Raw genomic sequence first — 16,880 nt, 5'->3', positions numbered from 1 at the left:
AGATGAATGTTAAAATTACTAGAACAACAACAATAATTAAGTTTTAACCTACTAAATGAAGTTTGTTGTATGAATTCAGAGTGTTACTATGCTCGGTTTTTGCACGAAGTTTTTCGTTAGCTTCAAAATAATCCATATCTTCTCTTATAATCTATTTTCAAGTATTCATAGATTTTCCTTTACCCCTTTCAGCCTTGAGCATCCGTCTTATAGTTACATCTGCTAACCAGAGCATTTGTAGGTCTTTCGTTCACGCGTCCAAATCATTTTAACTATTTTCTTTCGTCTTATCTTCAATTGCTGTCACTACTACTTTACCTTAGATATCCTTGTTTTTAACTATATTATTTTCTCGTGTCCTCACACATCTAACAAAAAAAATACAAAGATAGATGAGTAAATAGAATGGAATTAATTATTTTATTGAACAATTGTTCAAAAAAAAAAAAAAAATTTATTGAACAAAATTGATTTAACAAATTTAATAAAAATCCAATTGCAAAATACAAAAATTGAAATTACAAAGCTTTACAATATTATGTGTTCTAGTCCCATGGACTCAATGAGCACTCCACCGGCAATGTTGGGAATCGCTCGTAATCCGTGCAGTAATCATAGATCACCATATTTCTCTGTATCCAAGCATAATCCTTCTTCTGATCGTCTGATAGGTGCCAGGCATTATACTGGTCCCACCAGTTATCTGTTGTGGTGGAGACGCACGCAGGGAATGGTTCCTCCCATTGGCAAGCATCCACACTGAAGTCGGTGTAGGAGGACACAAATGGTGCTTTCGTCCAGTCAGTCTTCTCCAGCCCACCTCTGGTGGCCCAACTGTCTGCGTTCCATATGCTGGAGAACAAGTACATTGGCTTCTCGTTGGGGAAGAAGTTGTTTGCTTCCCCATTGTTCTTGTACACCCTTATGGGAACTTTGTCCACAAAAAACCTACATGACAAAAACAAACATATGCAAAAGTGGTAAGTTTTGTGAATCACACAACAGTGGTGAGAGGAGGCTCAAACGCCTTTACGAGTCTTCTCGGTTATTGAAAAGATAAATTATCGTGACGTAATCATTAAATGGTTCTCTTTTGAAAGAAAAAGAAAAAAGACGAAAGAGATGTATGAATACCATCTAAATAATTAGATAGCATAATTCTATTAATTAAATGATTTATGCTGACCTAACGATACAAACAATATCAGTATGTCATATGCGTTTGGTTTGCATAATTTCTTGTGATACATAGATATTGTCAGTCATATTATATGTAAACATTGTCTAAACCATTAGATAGGCAAAACTCTATTGATTAAGCGGTTTTTACTTATCTAACAGTACATATAGTATTATAGAGATTATCTGCCACTCGAATAGATATCACTATCACAAACTGTCTAAACTATTTGATCAGTAAAATATTGTTGATCAAACGATTCAGACAATGTTCATACAACATAATTTCCTTGTTAACATAATAAAACTGTGGAAAAAGAAGTATGTGACAAATGTGGGAAATCACATCTCTTTGGGACTTGCATCATATAAAATAAAAGGAAGAAGAGCAAAAGAGAGATATACTAACACAATCTGATGATCGTTCCAGAGAATTGAATAAGAATGATAATCCTCAGTTGGGTCAAACCAAAGCTGGTGCCTCATCTCACGGTTTCCAGTTCCGTTCTTGAACACATTTGTCTGGATCAGATAAGGTTGCCCAGTCCTATTCCCCAAGAACTCAAAATCTAGCTCATCCCTCTCTGGCCCTGCTCCGTTTTCTGAGCACATCTGCAAACAACAAGTACGTTTTCAAATCTCATTACACATTGATCCCGTTCTTCCTATAGCACTCACCGCGTGACGTGATAAGTGTGCTGTCGCAACAGAAATAAGGAGATATATTCCCGATTGTATGCAAGATTACTTACATAATAAGCTGTGACTACGCCGGCGGAGTCACCTCCGACCAACTTGATCTTCATGCTAAACCATCCAAATCTGTACTTTTGTTTCGTTTGAAATCCACAACCTGCTCAATTTTAAGAAAGGAAGGAAATAGTTAAAGAAATCTTCAACTTGAAACACGACAAACACACTGCCATAACCAACTGACCTAACTCACGTTTACTGTTCCTCGTACTAAACCTTGTGTATGTTTACCTGTGTCTTTGTCGAGGGAAAGATACCAGATCTGCTTGTCTGCTGAAGTTGTAAAATGGTTCTCAGACCACATTATACTGAAATTGTTATCGAACGAACTTGTCGGGGCAGCTGCTTCTGATGAAGAACAAGAAGCAGCTATGAAAACTGCAATGTAAAGAAGAATAGGCATTGGAAACGCCCTTCCTTCCATTTTCGGGCCGAAGAATTTGGAGCAGAGAGAATCCGAAGAAAGTGAGAACAATGGATGGGAAAGCTTCTTTCAGCTGGATCTCCAAGGGGAGGATGAGGAGGAGAGGTGCATTAAATAGACAAGAGTTTGAATGTGACTTTAAAAAGGCTGGGAACCAAGTTGCATTTGTTTGTCTGGTATTTTTAATCATGGGTTTATTACTGCATATGTAAATTATGTCAGTCGGGCTTAAGTTCGAATCATTGAATAATTTTTAAAAAGTGAATTTTAACGAAAAGTTATAGTACTGTTCATTTTAATGAAAAACTATATTTTTACATTAAAAAGTCAATCATAGTACTATTCACTTCACCCTTTATTTTTTCCTTATCATTAAAACTCAAAGTTTCAAAACTCTTTTCGTTAGTTTCTTTTTTGAAAATGACTAAACGAGATTAGAACTGGGGACTGGGAGAAGCCAGGCTGCCCCTCGATTGTGTTTGGCAATTGCATAGAGGGTGGGGTCCATGTGCTGCTTCAACGAAAGTGATCGAATGTGAGTGGTCATACAAGAATAGAACGTTCTTGGATCTTGACAACTGGATTTGGTTGTTGGGAGAAAATGAGAAAAGGAATTGGCCGAATCCCCCTCTTCCCTAACTTGCAGGAATTGTCAATTTCCCTTTAAACTTTAATTTTAACTTATTATTTTTCTGCATTTTTATAATTAGCTGAATTCCACTGAAATTTTAAGTCTCTCCCTAAACCTTGAAATTTAAACAAAAAATGCATGGAGTCAATTGGCAGAAGAGAAGAAGAAGAAACAATATGTTGTTCACATTAGGGATAAACTTACATTTTTGCAATTATAATTAAAATTTAGTGGTGAAATTGGCCAATTATAAAGTTCAGATGAGCAGTTGGCTTATATTAATGTTCAGAGGGAAAACGGCCAATTATAGAAGTTTAGGAGGATAATTAGCTAAATTTAAAGTTCATGGGAAGTTGACAACTCCTTACAAGTTTAGAAAAAAATCAACAAATACCTCTTACTTAATACATTATCGTGACGATATTTCTAATATTTTGTTGTATTTTAAATTTCTCGTAAGATAATGCGTGGTTAAAAGTATGATAATCTAGAATAATGTCTTAGTTGCATGGAAATTCTCGTTACAGAGAGGTATAAAATGAACTTGAATACTTTCTATGTGCTTTGATCAATCAAACAAACAAAAGTAACCTATAAAGCCCGATATTTATCCTTTTCCCCACAATTTAGGGCTTTTTTTTTTTTTTTTTCTTGTTGCACGTAAAACCAGTTTCATCACATTAAACAAGGATTTTTCCTGAGAATGGTGAAGTTTACGCTCCCAAAAGAGGTTGCTTTTCTTGGTTAAATACATGACCAACATGCTAAACACCATAACCAATAAAAAAGAAAGAATTGCTTCAAGACTAAAACTATCATTAATTATGAATTTTTAGTAAACTCTGGTGTACAACAACAACAACAAAGTCTTCTCTCATTAAGTAGGGTTGACTTATATGAATTATAAATCTTATTGCGCTTGGTTTTATGTTAATGTCTTCCGTGCCTTCAAGTACTCTATGTATTTTCTTAGAGTCTCATTTTAAGTCTTCCTATGTCTTCTTCTACGCATTTTTACGTTAAATCATTAGTCAAAGGTATAATGATCAAAACTTTGGAGTATATATAATACTTCCACTATAAGATACTTCGAAAACACCATAAAATATTAAGATAAGTTATTTCTTCTGGCATAGAAAAAGACATTGAAAATAAAAAATAAGAATAAACCAAAGAATAAAAGAAGGTATTCATCTCACATCTCGTGAATCTTGTGGGCAGCTAAGCAATGCCTATTTCAACACTCACAAAATAATTTTTTTAGATTTTGAGTGAAACCTTGAAGCATTGACTTGCATCTGCAGGCCGTAACTGAGAAGATGCAGCCAGATCATCAAGTGATAGGAACCCAACAACTGACTATTGAGGTTTGAGGAGGATTATTAATGGATTGATTGTGATATTAAGGAGATATTTTCAATGTGCCAAAACACAGTTTAGTATACTAAGTATTATAATCAAACTACTTATATTATAACATTTGATTTTAATGTTTCAAGACATACTTCCAGCACACTAAAAAGTCTCTCGTCGTTATCAAGGACTACCAATAAGTGAAGTGAGGAAAGAGCAATTGCTGAGTTGCACATCATGAAGAAAAATTCAGGGTGTAATTAATTGCTGAGTTGCATATCATGAAGAAAAATAGATGGGATATATCTCCTTCTTCCTCAAAGTAATTTCGGCACCTGTATTTCTAATTTATCTGTTAAGTCACTTGATGAGCGAGATAAACAAATAAATATTATTTTGTTTATCAATATAACCCAATATTTTAATTTATAATTAGAGTACTTTCTTCTTATGTAAGGGATGAGATGCTTCAAATATTTTAATCATTAAATCGTTGTTTAAAAACGAAAAAATAAACAAAAATCTAAAGGTTAAACCATTAGTATTATCAAATTCTGCGAAGTACCGTATAATTTTTTGTCTTATCCTTGAATTCATCTCCTAAATTTGAATGGCACAACAAACCATTTTAAGGCTCTTTGATGCTTGTCCTGGATATCTAGATGGACCTGCCCACCTGGGAATATGTCGGTCGTCATCACTTTCCCTCATTTCCTCAGAAAACCCTGTTCAATCTCTTGCCCGGAGATAAGTTTGACTTTTTACAGGTGAAGTAGCTATTAGCGAGAGCCAAGTTTGACTGTTTCCCTTCTAAGCAGTTTTTCAATCCAATAATTCACATTCTAATAGAAAAGCTTCAGACTCATTTTAAAAATAATAAATAGTGTTACACAACACCAAAATCACATAATTTAAAAGAAAAACTAATGAAAAAAGCTTCAAAACTTTGAGTTTTAACGATAATAACAAAATAAATGGTAAAGTGAATAGTACCATATTTGACTTTTTAATGTAAAAATGTATTTTTTCGTTAAAGTGAACAGTACTGCGAACTTTTCGTTAAAACTCCTAATTTAAAACTAATATAACTTATATTTTGAATTATTTTTCACTCATACTCACTTCATGAATAAGAAAAAAATTATTCTCAACCTAGGAACCTCACCAACCCAACCTATCTTAGAATGGTTTGGGTGGGTTAATTTTTCAATTTGTAGGGTAGAGATGAGTTTCAATAATGTCAACCCGAGCCTCTTAAATTGACCAATGAGTTGAAGTCCAACCCAACCAACCCACCCAATACACCCCTAGCTCCCCGCAATAACATTCATATAAGTCCAAATATTTTAGAGTATCAATTTGTAAGAAAAATATTTTAGAATATCAATTTGTAAGAAAAAACTAGAAAGAGAAAAAAGACTCATCTATGTCAGGTATTTTGATAGACGGGTACCTGATTCACTTCTAACCACAACGATATTATTCCAATTTATTCATCTATTGCTAGGTGTTGGACTTTATTACAAAAAAACCTTACTATTATTAAAAACTAGCATTTGCCTACATACTTTGTGTGTATGAACACATTTTTTAAAAAAATGAGAAGGAGAGAGAGAGAGAGAGAGAGAGAGAACATGGGGGGGAGTGGGAGGTTTTTCCTTTTGATTTTTTTTTTTTATAAATATTGGAGGTATTTTAACAGTACCTGTAGGTGAGGATTAAATGAAAAACAGTAAAATTTGGACTTGTGAAATTACATTATTACCCATCATTTTTTTTGTGTGATAGAAAATAAGTAATCTTTTCATCATATTTTGATTAATAAAGAGAGTTTCATTAATTAATAAAGATAAAACTATACATTTATATATTTTATTTTATTTTTTCAATTGACGATGTCGGACTTTATATTCAACAACCTAAGGCCCATCTTAGCCCAAGGAAAAAGTTAAGGCCCATCTTAGATAAATAAATCAGAAAAAGGACACAAACAATATTGTGTGAGAATCCAACGGCTGTCGTCAGCCATCGAGAATCCAACGGGAGTAATCGCAATTGTAATTTGCCTCCATTGGAAGGGTATTTAACCAGTCGAAATGACGGAAACTTCCTTTTGATCGTCAGAGAGAACGCTAAAACGGTGAGTAGCAGACCAACGAACAGAAGAGTCCCCAAATCAGAGGTTCGAATTAGGGTTTTCCTCTCCCGAGCTAGAATCGCAAGTCGAAGGTCAAGAACAAGGAATGGTGTGCGACAAGTGTAAGTTTCTCTAAATTCGCTTCCAACTTTCCGCAAAATTCTAATCTTTTCCATACAAAAAAATTCTGAATTCTGATTGATGCAGTTTCGGAATTTTGGATTTTGATTGATAATACTTTGATTTTTTTGCTGAATTTCTTTGAATGAGTAGGTGAGAAGAAGCTTTCGAAGGTGATAGTGCCGGACAAGTGGAAGGAAGGTGCCAGTAACACCACCGAAGGCGGTGGCCGGAAAATCAACGAGAACAAGCTCCTCTCCAAGAAGAAAAGGTCGGTCCTTTTTTCTATTTTTAATTTTTCAATCATTGTCGAATTGTATGAGTTTTGTTTGCGTGTTTAAATTGGTTTTAGGATATGATCTTGGGTTTTTGTTTAAATCAAAATCTCTACATGGGTTTTTGTTTAATTTGGTTTTTGCATATGATCGTGATTATTTTCTAATTAATTATAAAAGTAGTCTGTTAGCTGCTATTAAACCTTAGATTAGTTAGCTGGTAGCCTAGTACAGAGAAGGGAATGGGACTTGAAAAAACTTGGTGCGATCGTCTTATTTACCGGACCAGATGATAATAAACAGTATGTTTCGTGGTTTTGTGAAATGGAGGTGTTGCAAATTGCGCAGCGGACTTGTGTAGGGTGTTGAAGAGACTAGAGAGGCATAACATTCATGTAGTTTCAATGTAGTCTCAACTTACGTTTTAGATCAGCCGATGAGGTTGCACAGAATGGATTCATGATTCGTGTTTTAAGTACCCAATTGCCGTTTCTTGAGTTTTTTGTCATACAAGTCTTTGATCAATTCAAAACGCATTCACGATTCATGTGTACAATAATGATTTAACTACCCCATTTCCGTTTCTTGAGTTCTTTTTCTATGCAGTTTGTCTGTGTGGATGTATCACCTGGGATCGTCGGCAAATTTAGTGACATTGGTTTCATTCATTTGCGTGCAGGTGGACTCCGTATGGAACTACCAAGTGCATCATTTGCAAGCAGCAAGTACACCAGGATGGCAAATACTGTCACACGTGTGCTTACTCCAAAGGTAGTGTTTCTATTTGATGATCTACCTAGTTTGGTAGCTTTTGTATTGCAGGAAAGTCTGATGTATGCGATGTTATGCAGGAGTTTGTGCGATGTGCGGGAAGCAAGTACTTGATACCAAGCTTTACAAACAAAGCAATGTATAAGGCAAATCAGATGTTTGGTTGACACACTCTATATGGTGTGATGACTCGTAGAAAACTTGTTGATTTCTTATGAATCATACTCATCCCGGACCCCTGGGCATCAAGCGAGAGGATTTACCGTATTTGTAATTTTCGGATGTGAATGTTAATCTTTAGTCTTTTGATCATTTAAATCTAGTAAAAAGGCTTAGCTTGTGAACTTTTGAATGCAAGTTGTAAGATTTGGTCCGAATGCCATATGACATTTTTCTTCCTGCGCATGTTGCGATTATTCAACAATCGCATTGTTTCATATATAGTGTGGGCATCGTTTTTAAACGGTTTGCAAGGTTCTAAAAATTTAACAGCTAATGCGTATGGGACTGAATATAATTTATAAAGTTGCCCTTAAGCATCGTATTTTTATCGAATGTCTATTTGATAACCATTTGATGTCTATTTGATAAGCATTCAACTACTTGACGCCTTAACTTTCATCTAATGCTTCCTTGAATGTGTAGGACATATGAGAAAGGTCAAAATTAAGGACGAGGATATCCGAGATAAAGTAAAAGTGGCAATTGATTAAGGTACATATGCTTTAGTTAAAAAATGCAATTATGTAGCAAAAGCTCAGGGCAACAGGAGTAGTAAAAACTCGAGGGCTGTTTGATACCCTTTTTTGCATCAAGTTTAGTTTTCAAAAACGGTTGATGTACCTAAATTGCTTGGTACTCATTAGTTTTCAAATAAAAAATCGAATCCAGAAGGTCGTGGTTTTTGGTTCGTTAACCACGACGACCGTTATCTGATAAATGAAGATTTCTTTTGAACGTAGGTAGTAAATTTACAAGACAAGAAGTAAAATATTTTGGATACAGATGAAACAACCAATTGAGCTTGTTGTTTATTGACTAGTTGAGTGTGTAGAGGACCAATACTTCTCAATTTCTTCTGCTGTTCTTCCCGGAATCCTCCCAGCAATCAGCGCCCACCTGCCGGAAAAATAGTAAAACTTACAGTTCGATCGAGATAATTACAACTCGAAGAATAAAACGAGACCAACCTCTCCCCTACTAGATTGTACATTCTTATGATAAGTGCCTCCTCGTCCTCGGAGAATTGAAGCTCAGATTTGTCTGTGCTTTTCTCTGAAATAAAGAACTCATGATCAACGAGGAAAATTAATACAGAAACTTATTTTGCTTTTGGTTTTGGACAAGGGCATATATGATAACCATTTCGTTTTTAGTTTCTAGTTTTCGTTTTTTCTTCGTAAATATAGACGGCATATTTGAGAACTATTCCTCCATATTTGCTTATCCTTCTCTGTCACTTAATATATCCCATCTATTCCTCACAAAAAGAAAAAAAATAAAAGTAGAAACTAAAACCGAAATAGTTATCAAAGCGGCTTGAAGTTTTAATGCATGGTTTTAATATGAAGCATCTCCAAGCCAGTGTAAAAAAAACCCTTACAAGTTACAGCACTATTGTAAGGCTAATTGCTAGCAAAACGAAAGAGGCTGCAAAAGTACCGCACGTAGATTGAACAAACCAAGACAAAAACAATACCTCGAGAGTCCACGACAGTGTCATCAGAAGAAGAGTGCTCGGAGTCTGCCATTTCGCGTAGATTTCTTGATAAGAATTAAGTCACAGAAGAGCCAAGAACAGGATGCTACTCGGTCTCAAACATTTGTTAGGGGAATATATGTTTGAGAGTTGAAGGCAATAATAATAGATGATTACGAATGGTTCTGAAGTAGCAAAGAATGGTAGTTGAACCTAGGCATGTCAAGGAACAGGAAATCCCAAACTCTGTCGACCCGAAAATTATTTGATATGACTCCATTCAATAATCCGTCAATTTACGACAAAATCTATGTCGAATTGGTTATATTATCGCATGTCAAGTTTAGTGAGCTACAGAAGGGATTTAGATCAAAATCCGATCCATTGAGAGACAAAGTTGAATGGAAGTTGGGGTGTATACAGGTTTGATCGGTAGCTGAATTGGTTGCCGGAGGAGAATTAGCTTGATGCCACGCAGCTTTGTATGTGTCTGTAGTACAAAGTCCTCCTCTGTGTGTTATGGCCGCAGAATAAAAGAATATCTAATTAGGAGGGTCCCCTGCAAAATACAAAGCTTGGTTTTTGAGTTGAAACCGATTAGAAAAGAGACTTTGATTTTCGTTTGGTTGTTGTTTGGAGGTTAGTAAGCCGTAATATTTAGAGCATCTCTAATGGAAGATCCTATTTTACGGTCTCTGCCACCATTTTTAAGGCTTTTGAGAGAATATTTGGGTCCCTATAATAATATTAACTTCAATGGAGGGTCCTTAATAGTCCTTAAATTTAAGGAATCATTGTTAACGTAGCAGCTGTTGATTTATACAATGCAGTTATCTGCGTCCGTTGGTTTAAAAGAAAAAAAATAATTGCAGGACCTATGTCTGCATGCACCAACTTGTTCTAATGGATTGGGTCCCACGTCTGTATGGGTTATTTTTTGGACAAAGACTCTCTCTTTTTTTTTCCCTCCTTCCTGTTTAAACGTTCAAGATTTCATCTTTGTAGAGAGTGAAAGAAAGAAAAAAAAAACTGTGAGAGGAGGGGAGGGAGGGAAGGGAAAAAGGAAGAGGAGAGAATTCTCATCCTTATTTGTTTAGGCCAGCAGTGAAGTGGGGCCCGCTCAGTCCCTATACCCAGCCATCAAGTATACGGTTTTCTTTGGGGACTCCGGCGAGACCATGTACATTGGGGTTGTTTGAGGACTTATTTTCCAGCTCATTGGAAGCATTCTAGTCTCTATACATAGGGACATATGATGACAAGGATTGCATTGGAGATGTTCATGTCACAACCAAAATGAACAAGATACAATAAGCTAAAAACGCGTGACGCCGAAATCTGATAACATTTGTACATATGACCTCAAATATACCTTGAAGTCAACGAATTATCCGTTTCAATCCAATCTTAGAGATCAAACGACAACTTAGTCCCTCTATCAAATAAGCAAGAATGAGGACTTGTGAGGAATCGATTCGCCGTTGAATCGTAACCATTTGCCACTGTTAGGTCGTATGAATGAGGTGCAAACTAACTTGGAATTAATTCGGTCTAAATACCTTGGTGCAAAAGGTAAAATTCAATCACTAAGGATGCTTGCCTTCCAAGATATAAACGAGAGATGCGGAGGAAAATAAAACCCCGCAATTGACTGAGTCATGTTTGGAAGCAAGACGCTAAGCCAAGTCCCGCTTCAGCCAAAGTTCATGTATATCATCTGCCGACAGCCAAATTCATCGGGAGCCGAAGGCCAGTGGGTGTAAACGATATATACTTGAACAAATAATGTTTAGCCATTTAAGGATGAGTAAAAATATCTACTTAATATTATTCATGTTCAGATCAAAATTTTGTGTTAATGATCAGAATTGTTTTCATTATGAATCATTCTGTAAAGATCATTTCTACAAAAAATGAATTAAAACTAAGGTCATGTAATCAATATATTGTAGCAAATACATAGACGTACTTGTATCAAAATTTGTTCATTTGTTTTTATATAGTTCAATAACCAAACGAATAGTTTTAATTCATTTTTGCAAAACGATCCTTATAGAGTGATTTATAATACAAAAAGTTGTAATCACAAACACAAAATTCTATAAATCGGCAACGAGCAGTTTTGAGGAGAAACTTCTACTCATCATTCAAGTAGTCTGGTATTATTCATGCTAGTATTGTTTATGGGTTCGAGGTCGGATGGTATCAAGGGCAAACAAGTAAGCTACTTGGGACTCGGTTCATTTCTTCTTTACTGGTGCAACTCTTGTTTGCCATTAGCATCTGTTCATTCGGGTGTGGCTTTCGGCTAAATGTCGTGCACCACTGAAACTGGTGTAAGAACTTAGCGAACTGAAACATCTGAGTACCTAAAGGAAGGGAAGGGGAAATCAGCCGACACCTCTGAGTACCTGTGCATGAGTACCTAAAGGAAGGGAAATCAACCGAGACCTCTGAGTACCTATGCAAGGGAAATCAATCGAGACCCGCCAGTAGTAGTTAAAGGTAGGCAAATCGACCGAGACCCGCTAGCAGCAAGCGAAAGCAGAATGGTGGTTTGAAGAAAAACGAACGTGGGATATAGCGGATTAGGGGTTTGAACAAAAACAGACGTGGTTGCCGGAAAACATTCAGAAACAATTAAAGCCGTCAGAAACAATTGAAGCCAACAATTAACTAAAACTTCTCGATCAGAAAGAGAGGGAGGGACCACACCAACAAGAGACAATTGAAAGCAAGCCATTGACAAACACAATACCACGCAACCAAATCAACGGATTTCAAAGACGAAATTATTAAACCAGAATCGAATTTATTTATACATAGTAGAAGGAAAACACAAACATGTCCAGATGCCTCAACTTAGGAGGCAAAAAGAGTACCATGAAACTTAAAAAACATAAAAAGTAAACCATAAAACTACTTCCGACGAAAACAGATAGCAGACGGTCACCGGCCAAATCTAGAAACCACCACGGAGACGGAGGACAAGGTGAAGGGTGGACTCCTTCTGAATGTTATAATCAGCCAGGGTCCTTCCATCCTCCAACTGCTTACCAGCGAAGATCAACCTCTGCTGGTCCGGAGGAATACCCTCCTTGTCCTGGATCTTAGCCTTCACATTGTCGATGGTGTCCGAGCTCTCCACCTCCAAGGTGATGGTCTTCCCTGTCAAGGTCTTCACAAAGATCTGCATACCACCCCTCAGACGCAGCACCAAGTGAAGGGTCGACTCCTTCTGGATGTTGTAGTCCGCCAAAGTGCGGCCATCCTCGAGCTGCTTCCCGGCAAAGATCAGCCTCTGCTGGTCCGGTGGGATCCCCTCCTTGTCCTGGATCTTGGCCTTAACATTGTCGATGGTGTCCGAGCTCTCAACCTCCAGGGTGATGGTCTTGCCAGTCAGGGTCTTCACAAAAATCTGCATGCCACCACGGAGACGAAGCACCAAATGAAGAGTGGACTCTTTCTGGATGTTGTAGTCGGCAAGGGTGCGGCCGTCCTCGAGCTGCTTTCCTGCAAATATAAGCCTCTGCTGGTCCGGTGGGATGCCCTCCTTGTCTTGAATCTTGGCCTTCACGTTGTCGATGGTGTCGGAGCTCTCCACCTCAAGGGTGATGGTCTTCCCTGTAAGGGTCTTGACGAAGATTTGCATCCCACCACGGAGACGAAGAACCAAGTGAAGGGTCGACTCCTTCTGGATGTTGTAGTCGGCAAGGGTCCTGCCATCCTCTAGCTGCTTTCCGGCAAAGATCAATCTCTGCTGGTCTGGAGGGATGCCCTCCTTGTCCTGGATCTTGGCCTTGACGTTGTCGATGGTGTCGGAGCTTTCGACCTCCAGGGTGATAGTCTTGCCGGTGAGGGTCTTGACAAAGATCTGCATGCCACCACGCAGACGGAGCACCAAGTGGAGGGTTGACTCCTTCTGGATGTTGTAATCTGCGAGGGTTCGGCCGTCTTCGAGTTGCTTTCCGGCGAAGATAAGACGCTGCTGGTCTGGGGGGATCCCTTCCTTGTCCTGGATCTTGGCTTTGACGTTGTCGATGGTGTCGGAAGACTCGACCTCGAGGGTGATGGTCTTTCCAGTAAGGGTTTTCACGAAGATTTGCATCTGCAGAAACCAAAATATCATAAGAACAATATCATTTTAAATCAAAATTATAAATTACAGATCAGGAAATCACATAAAAAAATAAAAACCAATTGGGAAATAAATGCTTAAGAAATCAAAGACTCTATTTTTATTCAAGAACAAACCCATTTTTTTACCACCAGGATATTAACAGCCTAAATATACACAATAATTCAATCCTAATTTTCAAAATTTACAAATCACAAATAGAAAACACAATTTTCCTTCAAAATTACACAATTTAATACGGGGATATAAAATAATTTGCAAGATTAAATTGATCAACCACAACTCTCATATTAGATATCGGATACAGAATTAAATCTACTTATCAAAACTGACACAAAGGTTAATTTACTTTCAATTCGAAAAGACATGTAGATCAGAGAGTTCTATACAGGTAAACCCATAATTCGAAAAAATGGAACATAAAAATCAAAATTCCAGGCAAATTTTCTTTCCAAGTTTCTGATTTCGTATACAAACAGTCAAAACCCAAAATCCAATTTTCCTTCACTTTCCTAGCAACCAAACAAGAAATTAACAAATAGGAGAGAAAGAACGCACCTTGAAAGGCTGAAGAAGCTTGGAAAGAGAATTGGAGGAGGAATTTTCAGATTGTAGAAAAGCAAAACAACCGCAATTGTGAGGAAGCGAGGAGGCCCAGGCCTGGATTTATAGCGATAGAGAAGGCGACTTCGTCACGGAAACGGAGGTGGCGTGACGAAGCGGTCCAGTAGTTCAGCGACACGTGGATGGAACGAGGTGCGAAGGCGCGGGTTGAACGGCAAAGCTTGGAATCCACGCCTTTCCTTTCGTAATATCAAGGTCCGTGACCTCAAATGAGTCAATCCATTTCAAAAATTTGCAAAACTAAAAAAAATAGAGAAATTTGCAAAACTCAAAAACATAGCGGGGAAAAGTTATTCGTATATCATAATCAGCATTTAATTAATTATTTTTTCTTGATTATTAATTTATTAAATAATAAATTAAATTTAAAAATCTGATTAATTCAAATGATGTGGTATTCACATCAAATGTCAGTTAACGTAGTATAAAAATATGATGTAAAAATATAGTACGAATAACATTACTCTATCTTCTAAATAAACACTTTTACTTTTTTGTCCACTTGCTTTGCGGATTATTTATCATCCGTATAAGTGGCATTATCTTTGAAATATTTTTAAATTAAATACTCTGAATGTATTTTTTTTTTTTTAACAAACGATAGTATATATACTAAGAAGAGGAGGAGATTAGCTTTGTTTCATAATGGGTTAGTAATAATGTGATTCAAATTTTCCGTTAGCGAGAATCGAACCTAAAACCTCTCACTTACAAGTGAAGAGAAATAGCAAACTATAGTACTAAGTGATTCAGTATATTAAAGTTATATCTAAAAGTAAATTTCAAATTCTATTTCTAAAGCACAATATACTTTTTTTTAAGATTCCTCCTTTTGCTTTATCAACAATTTTATTTAAGTAGCGCATTTCCACGTAAAATTGTGATTAGTTTTTATTTTTATGCTTGAGATTATAACTAACAGTGTCCTATCTATACTAAATCTTTTGATAATTAGTATTTGTTTTGCAAAATTAACCTTTAGTTTTTTTTGACTTCTAAAAAGATGGGTTACGATGAGGAAGTTACCAGTTGGTCTCTTTTTAAGAAAAAAATGTACCAAGTTGAACTAATTAGTTAGCTTAAATGGTTGTGCACCATTTGATGTCGTTTATAAATATTGAGACTTCATTTGCATTGTATGTATTTTTTATTATAATAATCCTTCAATTAATTAGAGAAAAATTTACAACTCGTTTGAAAATATTTAAAAAAAAATGTATTTAGATTTCAAGAGACACTTACATTTTCGTTAAAAATTATTTCAAAATGCATTCATCAAAAATATTTTTAATTATTTTAAAAACACCTTTAAATTATGTTAAACTTTAAACAACGTTACTCGTTGGAGTGATGCCAAAAGAAACATAGTATTGTATTCCAACGTTCCAAGTGGGGTAGGTGGCTCTGATTTTATGAAAGTGGGCAATAATTATGTGGGGTTGGGATTTTTTTTTTTTTTTTTTTTGTTAAAGAAAATATAAGCAAGATAATTTGTTGAGTTGCGAGTTGGGGAAAAGGATCCTTGTCGGATTCTTTTTTTGGGTATCTTAGAAATTTCGTGATCGTAATTGTGATCATTTATTGTATATCGTGTCATCAGAAATCATTTTAACATTAAATATAAATAGTACCTAATGAAAACTAATCGCACTATGTATAATAAACGGTCACGATTATGGAATTCCTAGGAAAATGATCCGTCCTTTTCCAGGAGTTGGGACCAACAATATTGGATGTATCTAATGCATTTTCTTTTGGAAAAGAAGGGTTTAGGAAAAACATACTTAAGAAATATAATTACATTACTAATTATTCCAAATTAAAAAAATAATAATTAGAAATCATGCTAAAAAAATGAAAAATGTTGTAGCTTAATCTTGGACCCATCGGTAACGCTACCATTAAAATTTTCTATAATATCACCCTGCCCGACCTGATGCCACTGAAACGACCTATCATCCTCCATCACATTATGCTTATAGATGAAGAAATAGCTCTCTTGCATGTTTGATTCTTAAAGGCGTTCAAATTTTATGGATTAAGGAGAAAGAATCCAAGAACGTTATCCATTTATTATGTGATCTGCACGGATTTTCAAGTTTTAACATTTCAATTTTCAAATGTTTGTGGTTACCTATTTCAGGGATCTCGATCTCAAGCATACGGATTAGAAATGAATCCAAAAAATTATCTCAGATTAAATCCGCTTTTAAAATTATTCAGTGAGCATTTGATAACTGTTTCAGTTCCATTTTTTTTCACTTTTGATTCCATGTTATATTGGTACATGGATTCAAAACTTATCATAAAATCAAGAAAAATCCCTCGTGCGTCAAATGCACGATCTCTGTAACATTTTTACTATTAGAGTCATAATTTTCTATTAGAGTCATAATCATGTGATGTCATGTGTTTAAAAGAAAATTCCTCCATAAATTCTTGTAAATTTTGTGACCAATCAGATTACCATATCCTTACCTAATGACATAGACCAATAACAATTCAACGCATGGTTCCCTTGTATGTCCCATCTTGTTAGTTAAGAATATGGGGGCATGTTTACTTTCTGAAACGAAGAAAATGAATGAAACGGAAAGCTTAAAACTTTAAGAGAAAAAGGGAATTAGAACAACTAGTGCCTCTAGTCAATTGGATTCTTTATTTTTGGTTATTAACTACGAATTTTAAGAACTTGCACTTTTTCAATGTAGGTAAATGCTAGAAAAATTAAAAAGTGAAATAACTCTCGCACCCATATTTTAATAAATTTAAAGAA

The 16,880-nt window shown here is 35.9% G+C and overlaps 4 protein-coding genes across 4 annotated transcripts; 1 reads left to right on the top strand and 3 right to left on the bottom strand.

Annotated features, from left to right (window-relative positions):
* Nucleotides 1–401: 401 nt before the first annotated feature.
* On the bottom strand, nucleotides 402–2,503 carry LOC103954543 (probable xyloglucan endotransglucosylase/hydrolase protein 8). Its single transcript, XM_009366410.3, has 4 exons — nucleotides 2,164–2,503; nucleotides 1,932–2,032; nucleotides 1,589–1,791; nucleotides 402–948 (listed from the first exon to the last, which is right to left on the bottom strand). Exons 1-4 carry the CDS (start codon nucleotides 2,354–2,356, stop codon nucleotides 546–548), a joined length of 900 nt encoding a protein of 299 aa, XP_009364685.2. The 5' UTR covers nucleotides 2,357–2,503; the 3' UTR covers nucleotides 402–545.
* Nucleotides 2,504–6,440: 3,937 nt separating this feature from the next.
* LOC103954445 (cysteine-rich PDZ-binding protein) lies at nucleotides 6,441–8,048 on the top strand. Its single transcript, XM_009366312.3, has 4 exons — nucleotides 6,441–6,599; nucleotides 6,751–6,868; nucleotides 7,552–7,643; nucleotides 7,724–8,048. The coding sequence occupies exons 1-4, from the start codon at nucleotides 6,584–6,586 to the stop codon at nucleotides 7,786–7,788; spliced, it is 291 nt and encodes a 96-aa protein (XP_009364587.1). The 5' UTR covers nucleotides 6,441–6,583; the 3' UTR covers nucleotides 7,789–8,048.
* A 523-nt stretch (nucleotides 8,049–8,571) lies between these two features.
* LOC103954904 (MYB-like transcription factor ETC1) lies at nucleotides 8,572–9,701 on the bottom strand. The gene is made up of 3 exons (XM_009366789.3): nucleotides 9,343–9,701; nucleotides 8,834–8,918; nucleotides 8,572–8,762 (listed from the first exon to the last, which is right to left on the bottom strand). Exons 1-3 carry the CDS (start codon nucleotides 9,392–9,394, stop codon nucleotides 8,675–8,677), a joined length of 225 nt encoding a protein of 74 aa, XP_009365064.1. The 5' UTR covers nucleotides 9,395–9,701; the 3' UTR covers nucleotides 8,572–8,674.
* A 2,417-nt stretch (nucleotides 9,702–12,118) lies between these two features.
* LOC103954995 (polyubiquitin) lies at nucleotides 12,119–14,193 on the bottom strand. The gene is made up of 2 exons (XM_009366892.2): nucleotides 14,039–14,193; nucleotides 12,119–13,450 (listed from the first exon to the last, which is right to left on the bottom strand). The coding sequence occupies exon 2, from the start codon at nucleotides 13,448–13,450 to the stop codon at nucleotides 12,305–12,307; it is 1,146 nt and encodes a 381-aa protein (XP_009365167.1). The 5' UTR covers nucleotides 14,039–14,193; the 3' UTR covers nucleotides 12,119–12,304.
* Nucleotides 14,194–16,880: the final 2,687 nt, after the last annotated feature.

This window comes from the organism of the source record quoted next, unplaced genomic scaffold (genome assembly GCF_019419815.1).
Source record: "Pyrus x bretschneideri cultivar Hongxiangsu unplaced genomic scaffold, Pyrus_bretschneideri_v1 Contig19, whole genome shotgun sequence".
Classification (NCBI taxonomy): domain Eukaryota; kingdom Viridiplantae; phylum Streptophyta; class Magnoliopsida; order Rosales; family Rosaceae; genus Pyrus; species Pyrus x bretschneideri.
The sequence above is the reverse complement of the archived record's forward strand: the minus strand, read 5'-3'. Positions and strand labels throughout refer to the sequence as shown.

Excerpts from the sequence above, each read along its gene's own strand:
- LOC103954904 (XM_009366789.3), bottom strand. The coding sequence starts at position 9,394 with ATGGCAGACTCCGAGCACTCTTCTTCTGATGACACTGTCGTGGACTCT. Across the intron at positions 8,919-9,342 it reads CACTGTCGTGGACTCTCGAG|AGAAAAGCACAGACAAATCT; the intron begins GTATTGTTTTTG and ends TCTTTATTTCAG. Across the intron at positions 8,763-8,833 it reads TACAATCTAGTAGGGGAGAG|GTGGGCGCTGATTGCTGGGA; the intron begins GTTGGTCTCGTT and ends TTTTTCCGGCAG.
- LOC103954543 (XM_009366410.3), bottom strand. The coding sequence starts at position 2,356 with ATGGAAGGAAGGGCGTTTCCAATGCCTATTCTTCTTTACATTGCAGTT. Across the intron at positions 2,033-2,163 it reads TTCCCTCGACAAAGACACAG|GTTGTGGATTTCAAACGAAA; the intron begins GTAAACATACAC and ends AAAATTGAGCAG. Across the intron at positions 949-1,588 it reads TGGAACGATCATCAGATTGT|GTTTTTTGTGGACAAAGTTC; the intron begins GTTAGTATATCT and ends TTTGTCATGTAG.
- LOC103954995 (XM_009366892.2), bottom strand. The coding sequence starts at position 13,450 with ATGCAAATCTTCGTGAAAACCCTTACTGGAAAGACCATCACCCTCGAG.
- LOC103954445 (XM_009366312.3), top strand. Across the intron at positions 6,869-7,551 it reads CTCCTCTCCAAGAAGAAAAG|GTGGACTCCGTATGGAACTA; the intron begins GTCGGTCCTTTT and ends ATTTGCGTGCAG. Across the intron at positions 7,644-7,723 it reads CACGTGTGCTTACTCCAAAG|GAGTTTGTGCGATGTGCGGG; the intron begins GTAGTGTTTCTA and ends GATGTTATGCAG.